At 32.9% G+C, this 23,245-nt stretch overlaps 1 protein-coding gene across 1 annotated transcript in view; it reads left to right on the top strand.

Annotated features, from left to right (window-relative positions):
- LOC133199733 (low-density lipoprotein receptor-related protein 2-like) overlaps positions 1-21,824 on the top strand; it is a 29,923-nt gene extending 8,099 nt beyond the window's left edge. The window contains exons 2-30 of the mRNA XM_061335600.1: positions 1,741-2,191; positions 2,560-2,812; positions 2,942-3,089; positions 3,492-3,602; positions 3,925-4,179; positions 6,297-6,447; positions 6,758-6,895; positions 7,193-7,298; positions 8,561-8,699; positions 9,193-9,312; positions 11,662-11,889; positions 12,040-12,220; positions 12,370-12,497; positions 12,580-12,736; positions 12,952-13,068; positions 13,159-13,280; positions 13,396-13,566; positions 13,968-14,141; positions 15,087-15,257; positions 15,371-15,547; positions 15,822-15,992; positions 16,067-16,243; positions 16,512-16,682; positions 16,787-16,963; positions 17,317-17,487; positions 17,729-17,905; positions 19,177-19,356; positions 19,785-19,917; positions 21,368-21,824. Coding sequence (XP_061191584.1) covers positions 1,741-2,191; positions 2,560-2,812; positions 2,942-3,089; positions 3,492-3,602; positions 3,925-4,179; positions 6,297-6,447; positions 6,758-6,895; positions 7,193-7,298; positions 8,561-8,699; positions 9,193-9,312; positions 11,662-11,889; positions 12,040-12,220; positions 12,370-12,497; positions 12,580-12,736; positions 12,952-13,068; positions 13,159-13,280; positions 13,396-13,566; positions 13,968-14,141; positions 15,087-15,257; positions 15,371-15,547; positions 15,822-15,992; positions 16,067-16,243; positions 16,512-16,682; positions 16,787-16,963; positions 17,317-17,487; positions 17,729-17,905; positions 19,177-19,356; positions 19,785-19,917; positions 21,368-21,560 — 5,048 coding nt within the window. The 3' untranslated portion in view covers positions 21,561-21,824. The remainder of the gene's footprint in view (positions 1-1,740; positions 2,192-2,559; positions 2,813-2,941; positions 3,090-3,491; positions 3,603-3,924; positions 4,180-6,296; positions 6,448-6,757; positions 6,896-7,192; positions 7,299-8,560; positions 8,700-9,192; positions 9,313-11,661; positions 11,890-12,039; positions 12,221-12,369; positions 12,498-12,579; positions 12,737-12,951; positions 13,069-13,158; positions 13,281-13,395; positions 13,567-13,967; positions 14,142-15,086; positions 15,258-15,370; positions 15,548-15,821; positions 15,993-16,066; positions 16,244-16,511; positions 16,683-16,786; positions 16,964-17,316; positions 17,488-17,728; positions 17,906-19,176; positions 19,357-19,784; positions 19,918-21,367) is intronic.
- The last annotated feature ends 1,421 nt before the right edge of the window (positions 21,825-23,245 follow it).

Below are 23,245 nucleotides of genomic sequence, written 5' to 3'. Positions count from 1 at the left end.
AAATTTTTGATCATGTGACCTCATCTGTGACCTTTGACCTACATTTGAAAAACTTTAACATTGGCCATTACTATTGCACTGTAGTCTACGTCCCACTCCAGAATTGTGTTACCATCGGGGGCATAGTGTTTCACAAACACATCTTGTTTCTCATGTACTTTTTAAGAAATGATTAAAAATAGATTTCATGGGTGTTTCGTACTACCTTAAGCCCTACGGGAAGTTTCTAAACATTAATTATTTGGAAAGTCCATATTTTCGCTTGTTAATCAGTTAGAATACTCAAGGAAAGGGAAGTAAAAATACTAGTAAAACCCTTAAATCTCTGATTATTTTGCAAACAATTCACAAATTCTGCATTTCCCGAACAATACTGGGGAAAACGTATTATGCATGGTTGTCCGTATTTATGAGTCTGCTACGAATTCGTTACTTCACGTTGCGTTTTTATCTACTTTACTGGAAAGGATTCAGACTCTTATATGGTTCATTTCCAGTGGTTTCCAAAGGTCCTGATCGGAATGCAAGGTGATTTGAAAAATAGGAATATCAAGGCAGAAATCAATTCAAACACATCTTCTTGCTAAACTCCCTTGATTGAATTTTCTGTTATTGCTCAATATCTTATATAGGGTCATTACATAGAGGTCCTTTTCTACTTACAGAGTAGTGAAATATTGGAATATTTTCATGGCCCACATCTATTGAATTCTCGACTGGAATAGATTCAGCGTATACTATTCAATACATATCATCAGCACATATTATCAAGGTCACATAGAGATGGCTAGGAGGAACAAATGGGGATTAATTGGTTTTTGTCCGAAATATAAACTACTTTTGTTGGAATGTGACCAACGAGAAACAGTTACAATGTACATACTTAAGATACAAATACTTGGTGTAGCTCTTGTTCATCGTACTATGACACAAGTTGCTTTTAAATGAAATTTGAATTTTGACTGAGTATAAACAAAAACCACTCCAGTCTATTATTGTCAGAAATCTGTCTTCAATCGCATCAGCTACTTGTTACAGTAATTAGTAATTACAAGTTCTTACAATGTCAAGTCCTTTTAACTAGAAATAGACATATTGAAGGTATTATGTAAAGAAGTCAATGGTTACAGTCTATGTACACAATTTGACGCATACAAAGGTATCATTTCTGAACGGAATACTACTCAAGATGCAACCAATGCCTCAGGTAGCTGTGAAAGTTCTTTTGTAAATGTATATAATCGCATAACTGTGCCATTTTAAAATTTAGGATGTTAAACTGTTGATACATACGATTATCATAATATTATTAGGAAACCTCCCCCATACCGTTAAATAATATGCTAAGGATTGGAGTAACTGCTGAGAAGGATATTGGATACCTTAACTCCCTTAAATCAGATTATTGATATTATACTTTGTAAAATTTTGTCTTGACATTTTTTAGGGAATAAAATCGGGACATGCTTGAAAAGTAACTATTGTATATTTCATAGTGTGATGATTGTGGCATTCAAAATTAGATTTTCTAGCGCAGGATTAGATATATTGCGGCAAGAGAGTCTTGAAATGTACAATCTCTAAAAAAAACCCCTCTTTATTTGTCTTTTGAAAAAAATTGCAAGCAATTTCGCAAGATTTGTAGACCGCTTGTTCTTTCATATTCAGAGGCAACATAGCATTATTCATTTACAACTCAATACTAAATATATTCAGATATATATAAACTAAATATTTTAGGCATCCCTGGTGACAGAGGACTCGTTCTTGGAATTTGGAATCCTGCATCGCTAGCCACCATCACAGAAATACCAAGAGCCCCAGCAAGTTATTTCACAAATGTCTCGAAGTCTTTAAATCCATCAAATGCGCAGATAACAAGCATTGCGTCTGATGAAAGAAATAAAATAGTTTTTATTGCCGTTAAATACTCAATATATGCATTTCATAAGTTTAACATATGGCAAAATGAATCAAAGACCTTCACAATTAGCCTTGCATATGAAAGAAAATCTGCAGGTTTTGGTCAAATAACATTTGATTATGTTTCCAACAATCTATACTGGTGTGATTCACTTCTAAACTGGATAGCCATGAAACCGGCGTATGGGCAGAATAATTCAATATACAGAATCGTTGTTCAAGATGACTTATATCAACCGGAAGGCTTGACTCTAGATTCAGAAGATGGGTATGTTATACATGTAATACTCTCTTTTATAAAAGAAAATAATCACTTTTCTGTATTGCAAAATTTCTGTCGTCTGAATATATCATTATGAAAATGCAAAAAGCAACAAGTGAATTGGAAATAAGTTTCTTTTCAAATTTTTATTCAAGCATACAAATCATCCGTTGCATTTTATTCAAATTCTATATCTTTACTTTTTGAAAATCTCTTTGTTTCTTTTAGATGTTTATTTATGTATTTTCATTTTAGATCTTTTACTAAGAAATATACAAGATTTAGCTTACGATGTTGTTCATGTAAATATAAATGTACGTACATGTTCTTTTGCTTTATTTCCATACATAAAGCATGCTTTTTTAATGCAACAGATTGATGTTTTTCTCTGACAATGATCTAAATCCACGCATTGAAAAGGCCTCCATGGACGGAAAGAATAGAACTGTAATAGTGCACACCAGTCTGATACGAATATTGGCCCTCTCTGTAGACACTGTCAATGATTTATTGTACTGGGCAGATTCTGGGAGACAGACTGTTGAGGTCAGCCATTTTGATGGATCGAATAGAAGAGTGTTGAGACGGAATAACCAGGTTTCATTGACTGGGATTCACTATCATCAGGTTTTGTGCATTCCGATTTTGCAATTAGATGTCAATAAATTTTGCTATGCCATTCTTTATGTTATTATCTCTAGGATATGATCCAATTTTTGCATTGTAATCAATAGATGTTCTTTTAATTTTTGTCAGAATATTTTGCATGCTGCAAGCGCTGGTTCAAAACAGATATTTGGATTCGATGTGAAATCAGGGTCTGTACTCTACAAGTTAACGATGGCAACAGTACAACCGTTTGCTGTTCATGTTTATGATGCAGAAACACAAATCTCATATGCTGGTATAAAATGCAAACATTTCTGAAGCTACCTCTCAAACATGCTTGGTCCCGTTTTACGAAAGAACTTAACGACTATGACCAAAACTTTCCTTGATTGTAAAATTTTGCAAAATTAATGATTCTGTTTAAAATTACTAGAGTAAAAATATCTTACTACATTCTTTTTAAAAAATAATAAAACCATCTGTAATTTAATATAAATTAGAAAGATATAAGCTGAATTAAAGTTTGGTCTTAGTCGTAAGTTCTTTTGTAAAACGGGCCCCAGTACTTCAAACTTGACATACTTTGTAATTTTGTCAATTCTTTCTATATCTGAAATAAATGTATTGTTTTGACATTATCGTTTTTTAATCAAATACATGAATATTATATGTTTCATTCACTTCCTTCAATACGTAGATCCTTGCTCATCTCGCCGTTGTCAGCATATGTGTGTCAACACTCCTGCAGGAGCCACCTGCCTCTGTGCTGAGGGTTATCAATTATCCACGGACGGATCTTCATGCAGAGGTACATTGATATTTTCCGCATTCAAATGACAAATAAATTCACATTCAACAATATGAAAACATTACGTAAACACTAAAATGATTAATATTGTATAATTCGTTCGCCGATATTTGATCTTTACAACAAAAATTGTATATAAAGTAAACATTGTGCAAAAGAGTATTCGTAAAACATTTTTTTTTTTATGTCGAATTGCTCTTTTGAATTTGGAAATTAGCAGCAAAGGTAGATGTTACGGGGAATAAAGGAAAAAAAGAAACTTTTACAGCCATATATATCATATTCTTATAAAATAAGTTAAATCTAGTGTAAAATTGTACAGATCCCTCCTGGTTCCACAACAAAGGATTCATCGTTAGCAACGCTACAGCATTTTCCATGTTGGAGGTAAACTCTGTCAATGGAAGACCAGGTCGGGTTTCTATCCTTAAGGTGCCCTTCTCTATTATTGAAACGTTTGCTGTAGACCCCGAATCGGATCTTATCTATTTTGTGGACAGTGTTGGTAACATGTTAAAGGAATTGAACATCATCACTCGACAAATTAAAACATTAGCTTCTATTGAAAATGCCACAGGTAATATATTATTTAATCAATATTGTACATTATCATATTCATGTATTTTCTCAGTAATTCGAGTTGGCATGTCTTTTCCTTATTGAAGCAGTTTATTCTAACAAAAGTGTACTATATTTATATAATAGTGTTGTGTTTTGCATGTACTAAATAGAAGTCAGGGTTTGACACATGTTGCACGGGCCGAAGGCGAGTGCACTATTTGACAAACCCTGACTACTACATGTATATATTTATCGCATAGTGTTCTAAGGATTTATATAGCGTAAGCATACTATGCCGAAATAGTGCACGGCTTCTTTTTTTGAAGAAAATCCACAGCGCCCACACCGGGGATATAACAACCCCAAGATTGTCAGTCCAACGTGCTACGTACCAATTTAGCTACGGAAACCGTTCTCTATTACTGTGTATTTTAATATATATATATAAATTTGTTTCACATATTTGATACTTAAAGAAAAAATAAACAAAATTAATTTTCTTAAATAGTTTCTTGCAACATTTTTACCTTCACTCAACTAAAATTCTCTCTGTACATTATACCTTGAACACTCAAAATTAAGAAAAAAAAGATTATGACGTATAATGTAATACAATTTGATGTCATAATAGGGTGTAGTGAACATGCATGATAACAGGTAATGAAACATTGGAAATGGAGAAAAAATTGTCGTTATCTACAACAGTCAACATAATAATAACAATAAAGTTGTGCTTTGCATGCACTATGCCTTAATAGTAGTTAAGGTTTGAGACATAGTGCACTCGCCTCCGGGTCGTGCACCATGTGTCAAACCCTGACTACTAGCGCGCTTCATGAAATATGCCTACGTGACAAGTCTGTGTGATTTACGCACCAATAACTCACACAAAACTTAAAAACATTCCTTAAATAGATTAGTGTTATATAAAAGAAAACATTTAAGGGATATTTTTAAGTTTTGTGTGAGTTATTGCTGTGTAAATCACACAGACTTGTCACGTAGGCATATTTCATGAAGCGCGCTAGCGTTTTTAAGTTTTGTGTTTAAAACATGCAAAGGCGGATCCAGGGCAGGTGCGCCGGGCGCACGCCCCCCCCCCCCCCCATTTCAATTTTTTGTATGTGGAACTTATGTGTCCATTATCCTAAAATCAAGGAAAAAACATCTCTTATTTGTAAGAATTCGTCAGGCTTTGCCCTAGACCCACTGGGGGGCTTCAATGCAGCCCCCAGACCGTTCTGCCTTCTGCAATTTAAAAATAGAAAAAAATAAATATGACCATCTGAATTTGGTAAATACTTCTGATTTGCTATATCAAAACTTTGATACAAACTTTGCTTCTTTGATTAACCATAGAACATTATAATTTATTATGGAAAACTATAATTTGCCGGTATTGAGATTATCCTTAGATTTATTTAGTAGGTCCCTTGCAACAAACCAACTTTTTTTCAAGAATCATTAAAATATTTGCTAGATCTCTGTTTATACATAAGTAAAATGAATAGTGTCATGAAAGATGTTTTAAAAATCAGGTACACATTTTCATAGCTCTTACTAAAAAATGAGAACTCTTTCTTATCACAAGGATATCCTCTCCTCAGCCAGGAACAATAAGTCTTATAATTATTATTTAAAGGCACAAGCTATAAACTCCCCCCCCCCCCGGCCCAACATGAAAATAAACACTAGATCTTTGTTTATATAAGTCAAATAAATAAATTTAACCACTTGAAGTTTAATCTTTCTTCAAGAAAAAAAATGTAAAGGTTTATAAGGGAAATGGCAGAAACATAGAATTTTGAACATCTTATAAAATTTACAATTCCTCGATATTTTAGAAATTTTATATTTGTGTCATTTACAACCAAAATGAATTAGAAAAAAATCATACTAATCCATGCATCCCTTTTTTTCGTAGCAAGTGTCCTTAAGGTCGGGAAAGACATATTTAAGTCATAATTTAGAATCAACATATTATTGGAAATTGCTTTGTCAAAATAAATGTGATAAGCTTCAAGACACATAAATGCATCTTTTTTCTTCAGAATACATAAAATCCCTGATCCAATATAGTGAAGTTCGTAGCTCGGCAATTAACCAGTATTCACAAAGTAAAATTTTATGTAGATCTGAATTTTGACTGGATTGCTAATCTTCTTGAATGGATAGAACCTGCGCAATCTACAATACGAGCATTTTCTATTAACTCTGGAACGACTTCAGTAATATATTCAGGACTTCAACAACCAACATCACTCACAGTGGACTCACATAATGGGTGTGTAATACGCACATTTTAATAAGTCTTTTCTTTGAAAATAATGGATGGATTATTGAAAAAAATCTAATACGTGATAAATTCAATATCATACAAAAACCTTGCTAACAATTCTTTAATTTAGTAAATGAACAAGACAATATCTAAAATAGTACTAAATGAATTTCAAACGACTTACAGAATACACCACAAGCGAAGATCTTGGTAAAATAACAGTATTCTAGATTTCAAAAATAAAATCCGGATCAGTGAAGGGAAAATTTGTTATAATCTTTTTTAAGTATTTCATGAGTTGAATTTTCTATTTCAGATACCTGTTTTGGCTTTCTGGAAGAACACAAATATCAATAATGCGAGGAACGTTAAGTAGAGGTCTGGCAGAAACTATCGTAACGTCAGCAAATCTACACCACCCAAGCTCTCTTTATTACGACGTTACAAGCAACAGGTATATTAGAATAATTTTACAAAAAGCTCAAGATTTTATTTTCTATTTAATTTGAAATTAAGTGCATGCATTAAAGATTTATTTATGTGCAATAGCAAAATATCACTTCAATTTGCAATAGGAGGACAAATAGTGGGAAAGGGGGTTGTTAAACTGTGAACCATATTCTGAATACTATTTGACCATTGATCTAACTCATTACTTATTTCTTTGACGTTTGAATTGTAACATTGTAAATGAACGTTCTAAGATCCTTCCTTTTAAGACTCAAAATGTACACAGCTTTTCATGTTTCAGGATATACTGGGTAGACAGATCAATAATTAAAAGCTGCATGACAAATGGATCTGATATTAAAAGCCATGTCATCACGCTAGGTGCAACACAGGCTTTCGCATATAAGGTTAAATCATTAATACTTAATACATTTACTAAAATGTTTTATAAATTGTATATATCTAGTAGAATGCGGGCTTTGTATCATTGTAATGGCCCTGTTCCAAATTTCACCATGATTTTTTGACCTTGAAGTTTGACCTACTTTTCTAAAATTTTAAAATTGGTTATAACTTTAGAATGAGAGAAGATAGGACATTCCTATTTGACTTGTACATTACCTATGACAAGGTTTTTTCCGAACATGCTAAGTTTTTTGTCCTCATGACCTTGTCCTTTAAGTTTGATCTGATTTTCGAAAATTTTAACATTGGTGATAACTTTTGAATGACAGAAGAAAGGAAGTTCATATTTGACAAGTGCATCACCTGTGACAAGAAGTTTCCGAAGGAGCTTTGATATTTGACCCTGTGACCCTGAACTTCAAGTTTGACATACTTTTCGAAAGTTTTATCAATTTTGCTAACTTTTGAGGGAGAAAATTCATATTTGCATGAACATTACCTGTGAGAAGAAAATGCACTATAACTTTTAACCATATGACCTTGACCTTAAAGTTTGACCTAACTTTCAACAATTTTTACATTTCTGATAGCTTTTGAGTGGCAGAAGGTAGGACATTTATATTTGACATGTGCATTACCTGTTTCAAGATCTTTTCGACATTTTTTGGACCTCGTGACCTCGACCTTTAAGTTTAACCCACAGTCTTTTTAAATTTTTTTTTTACATTGGTAAGCTTTTTTGAATGAGATATTTTACATGTACATTAGATATGACAACACCTTTCAGAAAGCTTACGCTAACACGGGATATGTAAATTTTTCTGCAATATCTGCAACATTAATTTCCATATTAACAATCAAAGAAAGCATTTTTTGATTAAATTTACGTCTGTATAAATAATCGTTTAAAGTAGGATTGAGTGTCATTGAACTACTGCTCAATAAATCGATACAGGTGGCTTGCTTAGCTCGGTGTTTTCGACCGTGGCCTTTCATTAGAAATAAGGAGATGATATTCAGTGGATGTAAATATAAGTGAAAAAGGGCTCAAAGCCATCTAAAATGTTTTTGTGTTAGTCTGAAGTTCTTTTGTTTGTTTGTCTAAAGTCTGAGTTTTTTGTTGGTTATGACGTCGAAGTTGGTTATGACGATATGTAATGTAATCATTTTAAGTTATACGTAACTACTTAGTCATTAGCATATTTGTAGCAAAAACATATATCAAAATAATTTCTTATTTAACCAAAAAATAATCTTTTTGTAGGATTTCTTTGGTTGGATCAATGCAGATAAGATATTCTTTACAAGGAAGTCATCCATTTCTCGAGAGACTGTGCTGAATATTGTACAAAACGCAAAACATGTTTCCATATTTGATTCTTCTCTGCAGCAGGATAGAAGAGGCAAGTTCTTTTTAATCAGAGGTAGTTTAAAAGGTAGCCCTCATACATTTGTTGCTTTCTTTAGATGAAATAAATATCTATCCGTCAATTTTACATCTCTGGTACAAATTTTATGGCAAAGAAAGGTGACTACTTAAATAATAAGCAAATAATGTACAAACCAACCTTTTGATTTAAAGAGCATAATTAAATTTTTAATGATACAGCAAGTAGGAAAAAACTATCTGCTTTGAAAAAATGCTTCATGTTATCTTCAAATAAAGCTATTTTAGTAACACCATTATCTTTATATTTCACAATTGATTAACTAGTCAAGTAATAAGATATGCTGACAACACGAAGAATTATGGACTTTCATTGAAAGGAAGCAAAAATATGTGTGATATGTTTGTGTGTGTGTGTGTGTGTGTGAGGGAGAGAGAGAGAGAGAGAGTTATCATTTGATTATCCTTTCTTTTAAAGATTTTTATAAACTATTTTGTATAACATGTAGGTGGCTGTCACATACTGAATGGTGGCTGTGAGGATATTTGTGTTCCTTCAGAAAATGGTCGAAAATGTGAATGTGATATTGGACTACAACTACAATCAGATTTAAAAACGTGTGATAGCAGTGAGTCTTTTTTCTTTCTGTCACCAGTCAGATATGATCCAGTTCTATATATTCTTGTAAGAAGCCGTATGTTATTTCCTAATAAAATCGATCAGAAAAATGGCCGCAGTAACAAGTGGCAATGACCTTCAAATATGACACGAGTAATCCATCAAGGATCTGGAAAGGTTTTTTTTCCAGAATGGTTTTCAGGTCCTAAGATGCACTGACTCTAGACTATTTGAGTAAGGGCTCTGAAATACAGAAAAATATATAGCAGAAAAGGTCAAACCATCAAAATGTACATAAATGATAAAAAATATTCTAATAACAAACCAACATCATGCATCAAGGGAAAGTGGGGGAGAATTATAGAATTTTTTCATGAAATCAAAGCATGCTATGAAAGCAAATGTACCGCAAACCCTGTGTTGAACCCTAGCCTTTTTCTATGCCCCCGTAATCCAAGATAGTTTTTGGTCTGTCCGCCTCCCTCTTTCTCTCTGTCTATTTGTCTATTTGTCAGTCCGCAGAAACATTAAATAACATTGCCCATAACCTTTCACTGGTAGGAGCCAGGGCTTTCATTGGGTACCAACATACTCGTCCTATTACCTATGACCCTTGACTTTGACCCATCTTTACCAAATTTTCTCAAATTTTAACACTGCTTTATGTTTTAAACGGATGGTGCTAGGGCTTTCATACTTTCATACTTCACATATGTATTTCTTGTAATAAGACTTTGCCTTTTTTTAAGATTTTGATCTTGATGTTCGGTCTACCTTCGAAAACCTTCAACCTTAGCCATAACTTTTGAATGATTGATGTTAGGGCTTTCATATTTCACATATGTACTTCTAGTGACAGGACCTTCCTTTTGATACCAACATTTGTGACGTTTTGAACGTGATCTTGGAGTTTGACCTATTTTTGAAAATTTTAATCTTGGCAATTTCTTTGAACAGTTGGTGCTAAGTCTTTCATATTTCACATGTTTATTTCTTTTGACAAGACCTTCCGTTGGGTACCACCATTTGTGACCTTTGGACCTTTAAGTTTGATCTACTTTTTTAAAAAAAATAACCTTGGCCATAACTTTTGCTTCTTTCACATCTGTATTTTTTGTGACAAGACTTTCCTTTGGATACCAACATTTTTGATCTCTTGACCTTTCCCCTTGGAGTTTGACTTGATTTGGGATTTTTAACCTTGGTCATAGCTGTCATACGGGGGTATAAGTGTTTTGCAAATATATCTTGTTGTATTTAACCTTGTGAAATGGCGTGATATGAAAATATTTAACAGAGTTCTTTTTTAAAACTGGCTATTAATCTATTTAAAGTTTTACTGAACATTTCAGAGGTTTTGAAATAAACCAGAATGTTATAAATATTTTAATTAAAGCTATATAATAAAACAAAAGAAGACTAGTACATAACGTACCTATGTTTAAAACGTTAAAGCATGTTGTTCCTTTTAAGCTGGCTCGCTTTGTGATCGGGAATTCAGGGTTCATTAGCTTGTTTCCGGCGGCAAACCTCGTATATTTAACAAGGGAAGGTAGCCATCGCCAAGCATCCATCATTAGAAGTAAAAGTCACGAGTGTTTCGGGTATAATCATAAAAATGAAAGTCACGTGTCCCAGTAGGCATTGGCATGTTAAAGAACAACTAATCTTCTTTGCTGGAAATGTAAAAATTCGTTTGCATGACTTATTGTCTTGTTTGTACAGATAAATTGCTTATTTCATCACTACCTCTTTTAGATTTGATCCCAATTTCCACCAGTCATGCAAGATTTTTGTTTTGGTGACTATCTCTTTAGCTGATGTCATATCCTGCTGAGAGTTAAGCTGATCAGCCTAATATTGATATTATTTTATCATGAATCCTTAATGTACAGATACATAGTGCAGTACATGTTTTAATGTATTCAAACTACATGTTAGCGTATATTTTGTCATGTACAAGTTGACACTGTTGAATTGGATTCAGCACTGTGTGCGTTTATGTTCATGCTATTTGCTTGAATTCAGAACTTGATGGAGCAAACTTCAGACTGAGTAATAGCACTAAATATAATTCAACTAAAAAAGGGACATACCTGTTCAGTCAATTACTTTCAAGCAATTTATAGGTAGGTTTATCTATATCTGATCTTTTCTCCTTAAGAAACCCATCTGTTACATAAACACATGCGCACATAAAATCAAAAAACCTAATATTAAGTGCAACTCTATATATGAATAGACCATCGAAATGTCTTATGTCAGGAGATTGAAAACATGGAAATATGATATTTAAGTGATTAATAGTGCCTTTCTGCTTTTCTTTTTAGAAAACTTATAATTTATGTTTATATCTTAGGTGCTTATTCCACAAATTTCCTTCTTGTTTCCGATTATTCCCACGGTCGAATCCTTCAGGTTGACATTAGCACAGGGAATATAGTCAAACTACCAATAATTGTAAAAACTCCTCCAGGAATGACATTTGATAAATTGGGAATGGAACTCATCTACTCCGTTGTCTCCTCGAAAACTATTATGTCGACCACACTTCATGGAATGAACACATCGTTGGTTTATGCGACAGGTATTCTGAATGGATGTTAAATACAATACACTAACACCTGTTCATAAGTCAATGTTTTTGAAAAGTATTCTTTTTTGAAATTGCAAACATTTTCCCAATAACTATAATTTTTGATCGACGTTGCCTTAAATCTTTCATCCAAATGTCTAGGATTCGCTCATGCAGAACGTTTGACCATTGACTATTCAACGGGAAACATTTACTATACTGCAGAAGGTTCTACTCCAAATCAGAGCTATATTGGAGTTGTACACAGAGTCACCTTACACCACAGGACTTTGTTTTCAAACATGCACAGTCCAAGAGATGTTGTGGTATATCCGTCAAAAGGGTTAGTTTATTTCTGCATAATAAATACACATACTGTTGTTGAAAAAAATGATGACCAGATTTGAAATTGCCTCAAAATTGGTTTTTGTAAGAAATAAGGAAAGGAAAGATTCATTGTACAGTCTTCTTATTTTTTTTTTTACCTTTCAGCTTTTTGTACTGGACAGAATTTGGGAATATAACAGAAATTGGTAGATCATATATGGATGGAACGTCAAAAAAGTATATAGCAACAACAGATATTGGATGGCCAAACGGTCTCGCTATAGATTTTATTTGTAAGTACAACTATAGTCAGTAACATTTTCCATATTTTTCAAAACATACTTCAAAGGAGCATAATCTTTTTTTATTTTGTAGCCAACAGACTATACTGGACAGATGGCCTTCGAAATCGCATAGAGTATTCAGATTTAAATGGAGGAAACAGACAAGTTTTAACAACTGATAATGACGCACATCTAATGAGTATTGTGATTCATGGACAATATTTATATTACACTGCGTGGAATAGACAGTAAATTAAATTTTTACAATTTCTGTACAAATAAAAATAATCTATAGGTAAAAAAAAATATCCAGCAATTAGTTTTAACACTTATACCTGTACGTTTTTGATTTGACAATGAAAATGTGCAGACCAACAGTTTCAGTACTTTAAAGAAGTACCCTTTATATTCAGTATCGTGAAGTTTACGTATCATGATGAAAAATGTTTTCTTTACAAAACAGGCGTATAACAAAGATAAATAAAGCAACGGGTTCCAAAGTTACGTTTATGACAAACCATCCAGAGCTTGGTCGACTTGATAGTCTAGATATCTATTCAGGTGATTCAGTGGATGGTAAGTTAGGATTTGAAAATATGAAAGAATAAAGATTTATCTATCAAAAACCTTCTGAGACACTCATTAGATAGTCATATGTCCTTTTAGTTAGTAGAATTTGTTCAAAGAATAACGGAGGATGCAGTACGTTCTGCTTTCCAACACCAACAGGAAGAACATGTGGATGTCAGGATAATGTTAATTTACAAGCAGACCAAAAGACATGTCAAGGAGGTTAACAGTTTATATTTTCTGTACACAAAACATTGAAATTTTATGTACTGCAATATTAGACAATTATGCCTTTCTAGACGTTTTAATTATTTTTGATTAACATTTTCATTGGCAGTATCTCGCTGTGACACTTCTCTACAGAATATAGATTTCCATGACTGTCTTCCATATCCCGGCCAAAATTGTCAGGTTGCATGTAAATCTGGTTATAGGCTTGTTGTCAATGCGTCTGTTACTTGTGATCAATCCGGACATTGGACTCCATCCCCAAGTCCTTCGTGCACCGGTAAATTTGAGCGAATATGTTTGAATTTAAATTAGTTGTTTGTTGAATACAAAAGTCCTCATACAATCAAAGGAAAGTAAAAAAAATGAAATTCAGCAGGAAATATAAATGTTTTCGTAAGCGTTTTTATTTCATATTCCTAAGTTACAATGTAATAAAAAAATTATACATTATAATTGCTGTTCATTTTTTCTGACGAGTTTTTACATTATATATAATTGATGTTCATTTTTTCCTTACGAGTTTAAAGTCTTTATAGAGTGCTTTAAAATCAGCAAATGATGATGATGATGATGATGATAATAATAATAATAATAAAGTAAAATAAAATAGATTAAAGTAAAATAATAATATTAATAATAATAACAATAACATAAATTTCAACATTGCAATTGTTTTAGAAATATTCTGCACAGCTGTTATCGACAATGCCTTGTTATCATCGGAATGCACTCGAAAAGCAGGTGAATCGTGCACATTCTCTTGTAATAATGGATATACCTCAACGACCTCAGGGAGCTTGCTATGTACAAACAACGGTACCTGGAGTCAGGACACCAAGAATTTATGCTTACGTAAGGCTTAAACAGGGAAACATGTATTGTTCTTTGCCAAAAAAAAAAAACAACAACAAACAAACAAAAAAACCAAAACAAAAACAAATAAATAAATAAATAGAAAATTAAAAATTTAAATTTTCGGATCTGTCTATGTAACTGAAATATCAGCACTATGCATATGATTATTTAAAATATTACTCAAATGCTGCAGAATGTTTCACATGAATATTTTTTGAATAAAAATTATTAAAATTTTACTTAATTTAAGAAGTTGTATGCATGCATGTAAACATATTAACCCCCTTGCAACATAATCATACAAATTTTAATTTGACATTCTATTTCGCTAAAGCATTTAATTTATTTAACTTGCACGCCAGATTATTGTTAAGACGTTTAATACATAATCCAGCAACCTTCAACTACAATCTAGTGTCTGTCTGTCAAAAAATCACATGGAAAATGCACTTGAAGTGACATTAAAAGGGAAAATTTTTAACTCTGCTTTGAACCTAGTACCTTTATCAAATGAGCCCAGTACTCTAAAATTCTGAATTTCTTCCCACTACAAAAGCTAAAAAAGTCTTGTGTCTCACATTGTTCAGTTCCAGAAAAAGAGACTTCGTCGTCTCTGATAGAGTCCGAGTACCTGGGGGAGAGGTTCTAGGGGGCAGTCACTTTCACCTGCCAGATAATGCAAAGGTCACAAGGTAGGACCAAAAGTAGAAGAATAATGTGTATGTCTCTCATTGGAATTTAACCCTGAACTTGTCAAGCTAGTTCAGTAATCTACCAATAGAACTTACAAATAACCCATTAAGCAACGTATGTTACACCATCACATCCGACATGTGATGTAAGATATGAATGTGATGAATATTGCATAGCTTGAGTACGGGCTGTGTTCTGGGGTGTAACAGAGTTTAACAGAGATCCTTCATTATTTGTTTTTTTTTACAGGTTCTGGTTGTTCCAAAACGATAAAAAATGGCCATTTTATAAATTGTCAGTCCAAAATCGGAGAAACTTGTAGATATAAATGCAATGGTCTACTCAAGGTCAATCCATCTGTTCCAAATGTTACCTGCTACGAAAGTGGCGATTGGAGCCATGATGCAAATGACTTATGCGGTGAGTTTGTTTTGTAATAGTTTCGATTTAAGAACGAAACAAAGGCAGTATAAAGGTCATATTTAATCTTCGTTAGAAAAATATTAATTTTTGTTTAATACCAATATTTCCAGTAAGATTATGCTCATCATCAATCCAGAATGGAAAACTGGATAAGGGTTGTCAAAGGAAAATTGGGAATGTTTGTCCCTATACGTGTGACCCTAACTATAGGTCTTCCATCTCTTCTTTAAATATTGTTTGTACCTTGGATGGCGCATGGAATGAAAACACTGACGAGATATGCAAACGTAAGATTCATGTTCGATTGAATTACTTTAAACAAATTTGTTCATACATGTAACAAAGCTTACGTTTCGACCAAAAAAAAAAAAAAAAAAAAAAAAAAGAAAAAAAAAAGAATAAATAGAAGTGCTTTAAAAAGTACTAGCTTTTTGTATTCAGAGTGAATTCTTCCACCATAATTAAAATTAAATGTTGATAATATATCTAAATAATCCGAAGTAATATGTTTGCAAATTTTAAACATTAGCAAGTTGACGTTCATGATTTTTATTTTTATAGCTTCTGGATGTTCAAAGACGATACCAAATGGTCAACTTATAAACTGTCAGTCAAATATCCAAGAAACATGTCAATATATATGCTACAGTCCTTTGGAAATAAATCCATCTGTTCCAAATGTCACATGTAACGGAAATGGAAAATGGAGTGATGATACAAATAACCTGTGTGGTGAGTTTGTTAAATTGATAATGCTGATAATTTTTCTTCTGCAGAAGAAATACTAATTTTTATAACATTTTTAGTACATTTATGTCCCTCAACTATCCGGAACGGAAAACTGGATGAAGGCTGCCAACGAAATATTGGGAACATTTGCTCTTACTCTTGCGACATCAACTACAGATCCTCTATGTCTTCTTCAAATATTGTCTGTACATTGGGCGCCACCTGGAACGAAAACACTGACGGATTATGTAAGTGTAGGAAATATTTTCTAGAGTTGCTTTGTTCAAAGTATTATCGTTTACATAATTACTTCTGCTATGAAAAATATTAAATGCTTAAAAAGGTGTCTCTTCCTTGATTCCAGAATATATTTAACCTCTGTAACTGTGTAATGATTAATTTATCTAAAAATGTTAAAAATATACAATGTACTCGAAGCCTGTAAAAAATATTGCATGCAAGTAACAGATATTGCAATGTATAACGCAAGGTCTATATTTTTTCATTATTCTTCGTCTATAGCTTCTGGTTGTTCAAAGACGATACAAAATGGCAAACTTATAACTTGTCAGGCAAACATCCGAGAAACCTGTGGATATGAATGCAGTGGTCTATTCGAAGTGAATTCATTAGCTCAGAATGTTACGTGTAATGAAAATGGAGAATGGAGTCATGACGTAAACGATTTATGTAGTGAGTTCATTTTATTAATAGTTTCAGGCAATTTTACAAAGATACCGAAGAAAGGTCATGTTGTTTTTCTTCGTTAGAAGAAATAATTTTTACAACATTTTCAGTACGAGCATGTCCTTCGACAATCCGAAACGGAAAACTGGATAAAGGTTGTCCACGAAAAATTGGGAATATTTGCTCCTTTTCTTGTGACATAAACTACAGTTCTTCCCTCCATTCTTCACGTATTGTTTGTACATCGAATGGAACTTGGAATGAAAACACTAACAAATTATGCAAGCGTAAGATCTTTTGACATTTACATTATATTGACGTATTTTCTCAATTATTTTTAACAAGCTTTTTAATTTCATGCAGAAATATCGAAAAATTGTTCCAAATACACATTTCTTTATAACTGTGTCCTCACTAGCCGGTTTTCCGATTTTCCCTCATTCGATGGTACATGTTATGAGAATAAAACTTCGATAAATAACGTAGATTGTATGATGCTATATGAAAATGGAAAAAACTCGATCATTTCCATTTGTATTCAGAATAATTTTTTTTAATTGGTATTGTCTTAGAAACTGGTTAGACGGACAATAAAGAAGTAAGTGAAATCATTGTATAATTAATATATTTGTATATGTAGCTCCTGGTTGCCCAAAGACGATAAAGAATGGTAAACTCATTAATTGTTCGTCAAATTCCGGAGAGATATGTGGATATGAATGTATCGATCCTTTTTACATAAATCAACTTGTACCAACTATTACCTGCAACACAGGTGGTGACTGGAGTCATGAGACAAGCAATTTATGCGGTACATGTAATTTTATTTTGGTGAAATATATCACACCAACACATATATTTTAAGTAAAATATAGTCTAGAAAATATTGAATTGCATTTCATCCTCTTTTGAAATCTGTTTAATATTAGTTTATCATTCATTTTCCTTTCTTCTGAAATATGATATATATTAGTTTTTCTTTCTTTTATATGTTTTCGTTTTTGTTTTTATTTTGAAATGTTTCAAAAATTAATACAAGTTTATCTTTTCAGTAAGGCTATGTCCATCAATTATCCCTCATGGAAAACTGGCATCAAATTGCGAAAGACAAATAGGAAACCGTTGTTCATTTATTTGTAACAGTAATTACCAATCATCCATTCCCTCCACAAATATTGTTTGTACTTCAGACAGCACCTGGAATGAAAATATCGATAAAATATGCAAAAGTGAGAAAAATGATTTGACGTACAAAATTTTTAACATCTCCTGGATAAAGTTTTAAAATCCATTTTTTATGCACCCGTAATCGAAGATTCGGGGACATACAGTTTTGCCTCTGTCCGTCTCTCTTTTTGTCTGCCAGCATATTTGACCTCTTGACCTTTGAGTTTGACCCAATTTTGAAAAAAAAAAAATTGCCAAATTTTACCATTTGCCTAAACTTTTGAACGATTAGTACTAGGGCCTTCATACTTAACGTGTATTTCCTTGGGTACAAGTATTTTTGACCTTTTGACCTTAGAATCTGATTTACTTTAGAAAAAACATTAAGCTTGGCCACTCATTCGAGCGATTGGTGCTATAGCTTTCATATTTTACAGGTGTATTCCTTGTGACAAACCTTCCCTTGGATACAAACATTTTTTAACCTTTGACATTGACCTTTTGGGTTACTAATATGTTTGATCTCTTGACCTTGAAGTTTGACTTGCATTTGAAAAACTTCAACCTTGACCAAGAGCTGCCATGCGGGGAATCAGTGTTTCACAACCACATCTTGTTTTCAATTTTCATTATCATCTAGATGTATCTGAAGCTAAACATGAATACTCAAAATAAATAAGAATTTCATTACAGAAACAAGTTTCCTAATCTTTTTTTTTTTGACAGGAATATTGGACCTCTTGACCTTTGAGTTTCACCCACCTTTGCAAACTTTTACCAAACTTCTACCTTGGCTTTAACTTTTGAACGGTTAGTGCTAGGGCTTTAATACTTAAAATGGTGCAAGTATTTTTGACCTTTTGAACTTGGAGTTTGATCCACTTTTGAAAAACTTTAACCTTGGCCATAACTTTTGAACAGTTGGTGCTATGGCTTTCTTATTTCACATGTATATTTCTTGTGACAAGACCTTCCCTTGGGTACCAATACTTTTTAACCTTTGACATTGACCTTGGAGTTTGATCGACTTATGAAGAAGTTTATCCGTGGCTATAACTTTTGAACGGTTTGTGCTTGGCCTTTTCGTATTTCACAGGTGTACATCTTGTGACAAGACCTTTTTTGGGTACCATCATTTTTTTTTATCTCTTCACCTGGAAGATTGACTTGTAATTGAGAAATTTCAACCTTGGACATGAGCTGCCATACGGGTGCATCAGTCTTGTTTACAATTTTCAACACAATCTACATGTTACTTAAGCAAAACATGAGTATTCAGAATACAAAAGAATTTAACTGCAGAAATAACTTTTCAAATCTATTTTTGTGACAGGAATAACGTGTCCGCTTCAAATACCAGATGGTTTTGTGTCCTCGCAATGTAATGGAAATATCGGTGAAATATGTGAGGTTGTTTGCCGAAATGAATCTAATGCAACCTCTCTTCAGTTAATATGCACATCACTTGGATCCTGGAACAAAGATATAAACAACATATGTACACAATTTACTCGTATGTACATTTATAATAACTAATGGTTTCAACTGTTCAAAAGTATGTTAAATGAAGTTTTCATTTGGTTTGAAATCTTTGTTTCTCATTAAAATATAGAAACAGTTCTATCAATTAATGGATGGATATTGAAAAATGTCTTCAGATATGTAATATTTTTTACCACTTTAGACATAATATTGTGATTGTTTGAAATAATGTTATTCTTTTTCTCTCTTTCTACCTATATTTTAAAAAATGATCGATAATATTCACTGAAAATCTTATTCATTTGTATTGTTTGTAGATTTTTGACATCGATCACTGTTCGTTATCTTCACCTTTTCCATGAAAAATATTTGGTGTCACACAAAGAACTTTTATTTATGACTTAAAATGAAAATAAAAATTGTTAACTTTAATGAATTTATTTTAATTCTCTTTTAAAGGAAACATTTCCTCACACCATGTAACTGAAGACAGCTTTGATACATATGTCTTTATTGGAGCATCGATTGCAGGCCTGATTGTCATTGGTATTGTTGCGACTGTTTGTTTCCTGAAGAAAAGAAATTCATATGGGTATTTAATTTGAAACTTTGATATGTGCATTGCAATATTTATCATTAAATCTTACATGATTTAAACGAAGTACTTGTTAAAAAGTATTCTAAAATAAGTTATTATGTATATTCATACATAGCATTTTGAGCTATTCCTACTGACATTCATGTGTTGTACCAAGTCTCCTATTTTACTTTTTACAAAAATATTCACAGCAGTGAAGGAGAAACTTTTAGAGTACTGAACAACAACATATTCGAAACATTGTGTTAATCAAATGTGGATACTTAAAAACTAAGTCGAATGTGGACTGCTGTCTAATTTCACAGTCCTAGAAATCTGCAGATCTTTTCACAAACAATTTACGAGAAATTTCCATCGTACGAGAAATCTTACAGTTTTTTTCCTTTTCATCAATGAAATCTTGCAAGATTCTGATGTGTTAAATTTGTCGTAACTTTACGAGAGCCTTAACCCCCTCGTAAGTATTTAAAACCGATTTTATTGTAAAAATATAACCGAAAAAAAAAAAAAACAAAAACAAAATACACGTTTCATTAAACTTTTTACTCAACCTACGATAGTATTTTATATTTTTTTCACAATTATCGTCGAAGAATTAAATGAAATATACTACAAAATATTATATTATGGCATGTAGTTTCACTTAATATTTTCGTATAACCTACTTCTACGTTAGTCTCGTGTCTGTGACGTCAGATTTCAAACGTTCTTGCTTCACAATCGATTGCACGGTAGCTCAGTCGGAAGAGCGTTCGCTCCGTGATTGGAAGGTCGTATTCGAATAACGGCCGGGACTGGCCTAAGTCGATTAAAAATAGGTAGCAATTGTTCCTTTGCCAAACGCTCGGCACTTTGAAGTGAAAGTTATAGGTCTTCGAATGAGATCTTAAAACCGAGGCCCCGCGTCAAGTCAGGTTGGCACGATAATGATCCCTCACTGCTCAATTGCCCTCAATGCCGAGTAAAGGACTAAAGAAGCCCTTCACCGGTATATGGTGACGTCTCTATATGAGTGAAAAATTTTCGAACGGGACGTAAAACAACATACAGTCAATCAATCACAATCGATTGCATAGTGTTTGGTTTACTTACAAGTGTTGAAAACTTCGCTTCATTTTTATTCTCATTCACTTCTTAAGAATTATAAATCATATTGAGATCGTTGCTAGGAACGAAGTCTGTCGTAAGTAAAATCTCTAGTTTAATCTGCTACGAATGTGTTCGTGAAAGTACTTAAGATTTGTCGTAAGAGATACTTCATGTGAAATCTTACCCCAGAACGTAAGATTTTTTGTGAAAAGGGCTACTGATTTTAAGCTAAAACTAGCCAAGAAGTACTCACCATGGAAAAAAATGTAATGGGTTAAACCCTTTTTTAAAAACTGATGATTTCCTTTGTTTCATTTTTTAGGATAAAATTTCCTTTACTTTTTTATTTTTGTAGGAATCGTTACGGAAGATCAACAGTGCAGGAAGAAAACAATTATTTGACAATTAGTAACCAAGGATATTTAACCGAAAACGATAGCGCTGAGAGACAATTATCTGCTGAATACTTCACTATTAATGATCAATTCGCCTCAGAACAGGAACAATCACCTAAACAAATGTATCTGAATCCTGTGTATAATCTCTAAATGGCACACACGCACGCAGAGTTTGATATAGCCAGACGACATATATAGAATATATCATTGTCATAGTATATTCATATTGTGTCTAATGGAGCATGGATTAACAAAAGATTATTGTTGTTAGTAAAAATATGAAAATTGCTTCCTAGACAATAGTGAAGGGTGTCAGTGACGTATTTGTGTCATTTCAGTCATTAATGCACAATTATATCGTATACCCAGATTAAAGCAAAAGAATTCCTCGATTAAAATATATTTCATAATTCATATAGTATTTCAGTGTTATGTGGTATACATTTATGATCTTTACATAAAAATTAGGAATTTTTGAGAGAATTCTGTTAAATGAAAAAGTATTTTAAACAGAATTCTTTAAATCGGACTCCCCTGTTACATGAGTCTCGAAAAGTTCTCGAATATTTTTTGTCGCCTGCGTTTCGTATTGATTAGACCGTCCTCTCTAGAGCCGCGGAGTAAGGAGCTGATCCTTACGTCTCGGGTTCGAATCCAGTGTGGGACCTGGAGACCGGTCTTTCGGATGAGACCGTATAAACCGAGGTCCCGTGTCGCAGTATAGGTGTTGGCATAAAAAAGATCCCTTACTGCTCAATGGACCTGAGTGCCCAGTATAGGTATAATTTGAAGCCATCCACCGGCAAGTTGTGGCTTCTCCATATGGGTGAAATATTCTCTAGAGGGCATTAAACAACAAAACAAACATTTAAAAAAAATTGCATTTATATTGTAACATTGACATTGCATATTACTAAATATGCTTAAAGAGAGTAATAAAATAATTTCTGTTTTATTTGCAGTGGGTGTCGGATAAATGGCTTTAATCATATACAATTAATTACGCGGCCTCGGTCAGGTCAGGTCACCTCGTGGGCCAGGTCTCGGGTCCTTATTTCACCATGTTGACCTCATAAGGGGTAATCAATTGTATTATTATACCGATATAGATAAGACAATTTTTGTAGGCTTAACTACTAAAATAACCAATTGTGTATTAGACCTACGAACTATTATTATCAGTGTTTCATCGGGATCGGAATTCGCTAGTGAAGTTGTTTACTTTTCGCCTGAAAGTCTTGTTAGTTTTTGCACCGCCGATTTATTAAAACACTCTGTGATTGTCAGTAACATGCATTTTTATAATCACAAATACCGATTCCGAGTACAATGACAATCTGGTGCAGACTTTTACTGTACAAAAGAGCCAAGTTTGCATTCGTTGAATTTGACATTGTAACGAAAGTTTCAATGAAAACGATAAATTTTATGACGCATATGAAGGACAATCGTATTCCATCTCATAAAAAGACAATACATATTTTTATAACGGCATTTTTGTAATGAACAGTCATTACTGTATGCATTAATTTTTAAATTTGAATGGAATTTAGATTAACAGGTCATTTTTAGCGGTCATTATTTATAATGACCGGGTCATTAAACCCCACGTGCAATGATTTCTAGGTCATTATTGCTGTAAATGGTACTTTTTGGAGTCATTATTGAGCTTAAAAGCCTTTTAACAAGCCAATCAAATTTGAGTATTCTTAATAGAGGTATAATAATGTAAAATAATGTTGTTGTTTTTAGCTCTACTGGTCAGAGACCAGAAGAGCTTATGCGATAGTAATGTGTCCGTCGTCCGTCCGTCTGTCTGTCTGTCTGTCCGTCTG

Source organism: Saccostrea echinata, unplaced genomic scaffold (assembly GCF_033153115.1).
Source record: "Saccostrea echinata isolate AGI-Se365-2 ecotype Australia unplaced genomic scaffold, CSIRO_AGI_Sech_v1 ptg000035l, whole genome shotgun sequence".
Taxonomy (NCBI): Eukaryota; Metazoa; Mollusca; class Bivalvia; order Ostreida; family Ostreidae; genus Saccostrea; species Saccostrea echinata.
Note: the sequence above shows the minus strand (reverse complement) of the source record. Positions and strands in the feature narration are given on the sequence as shown.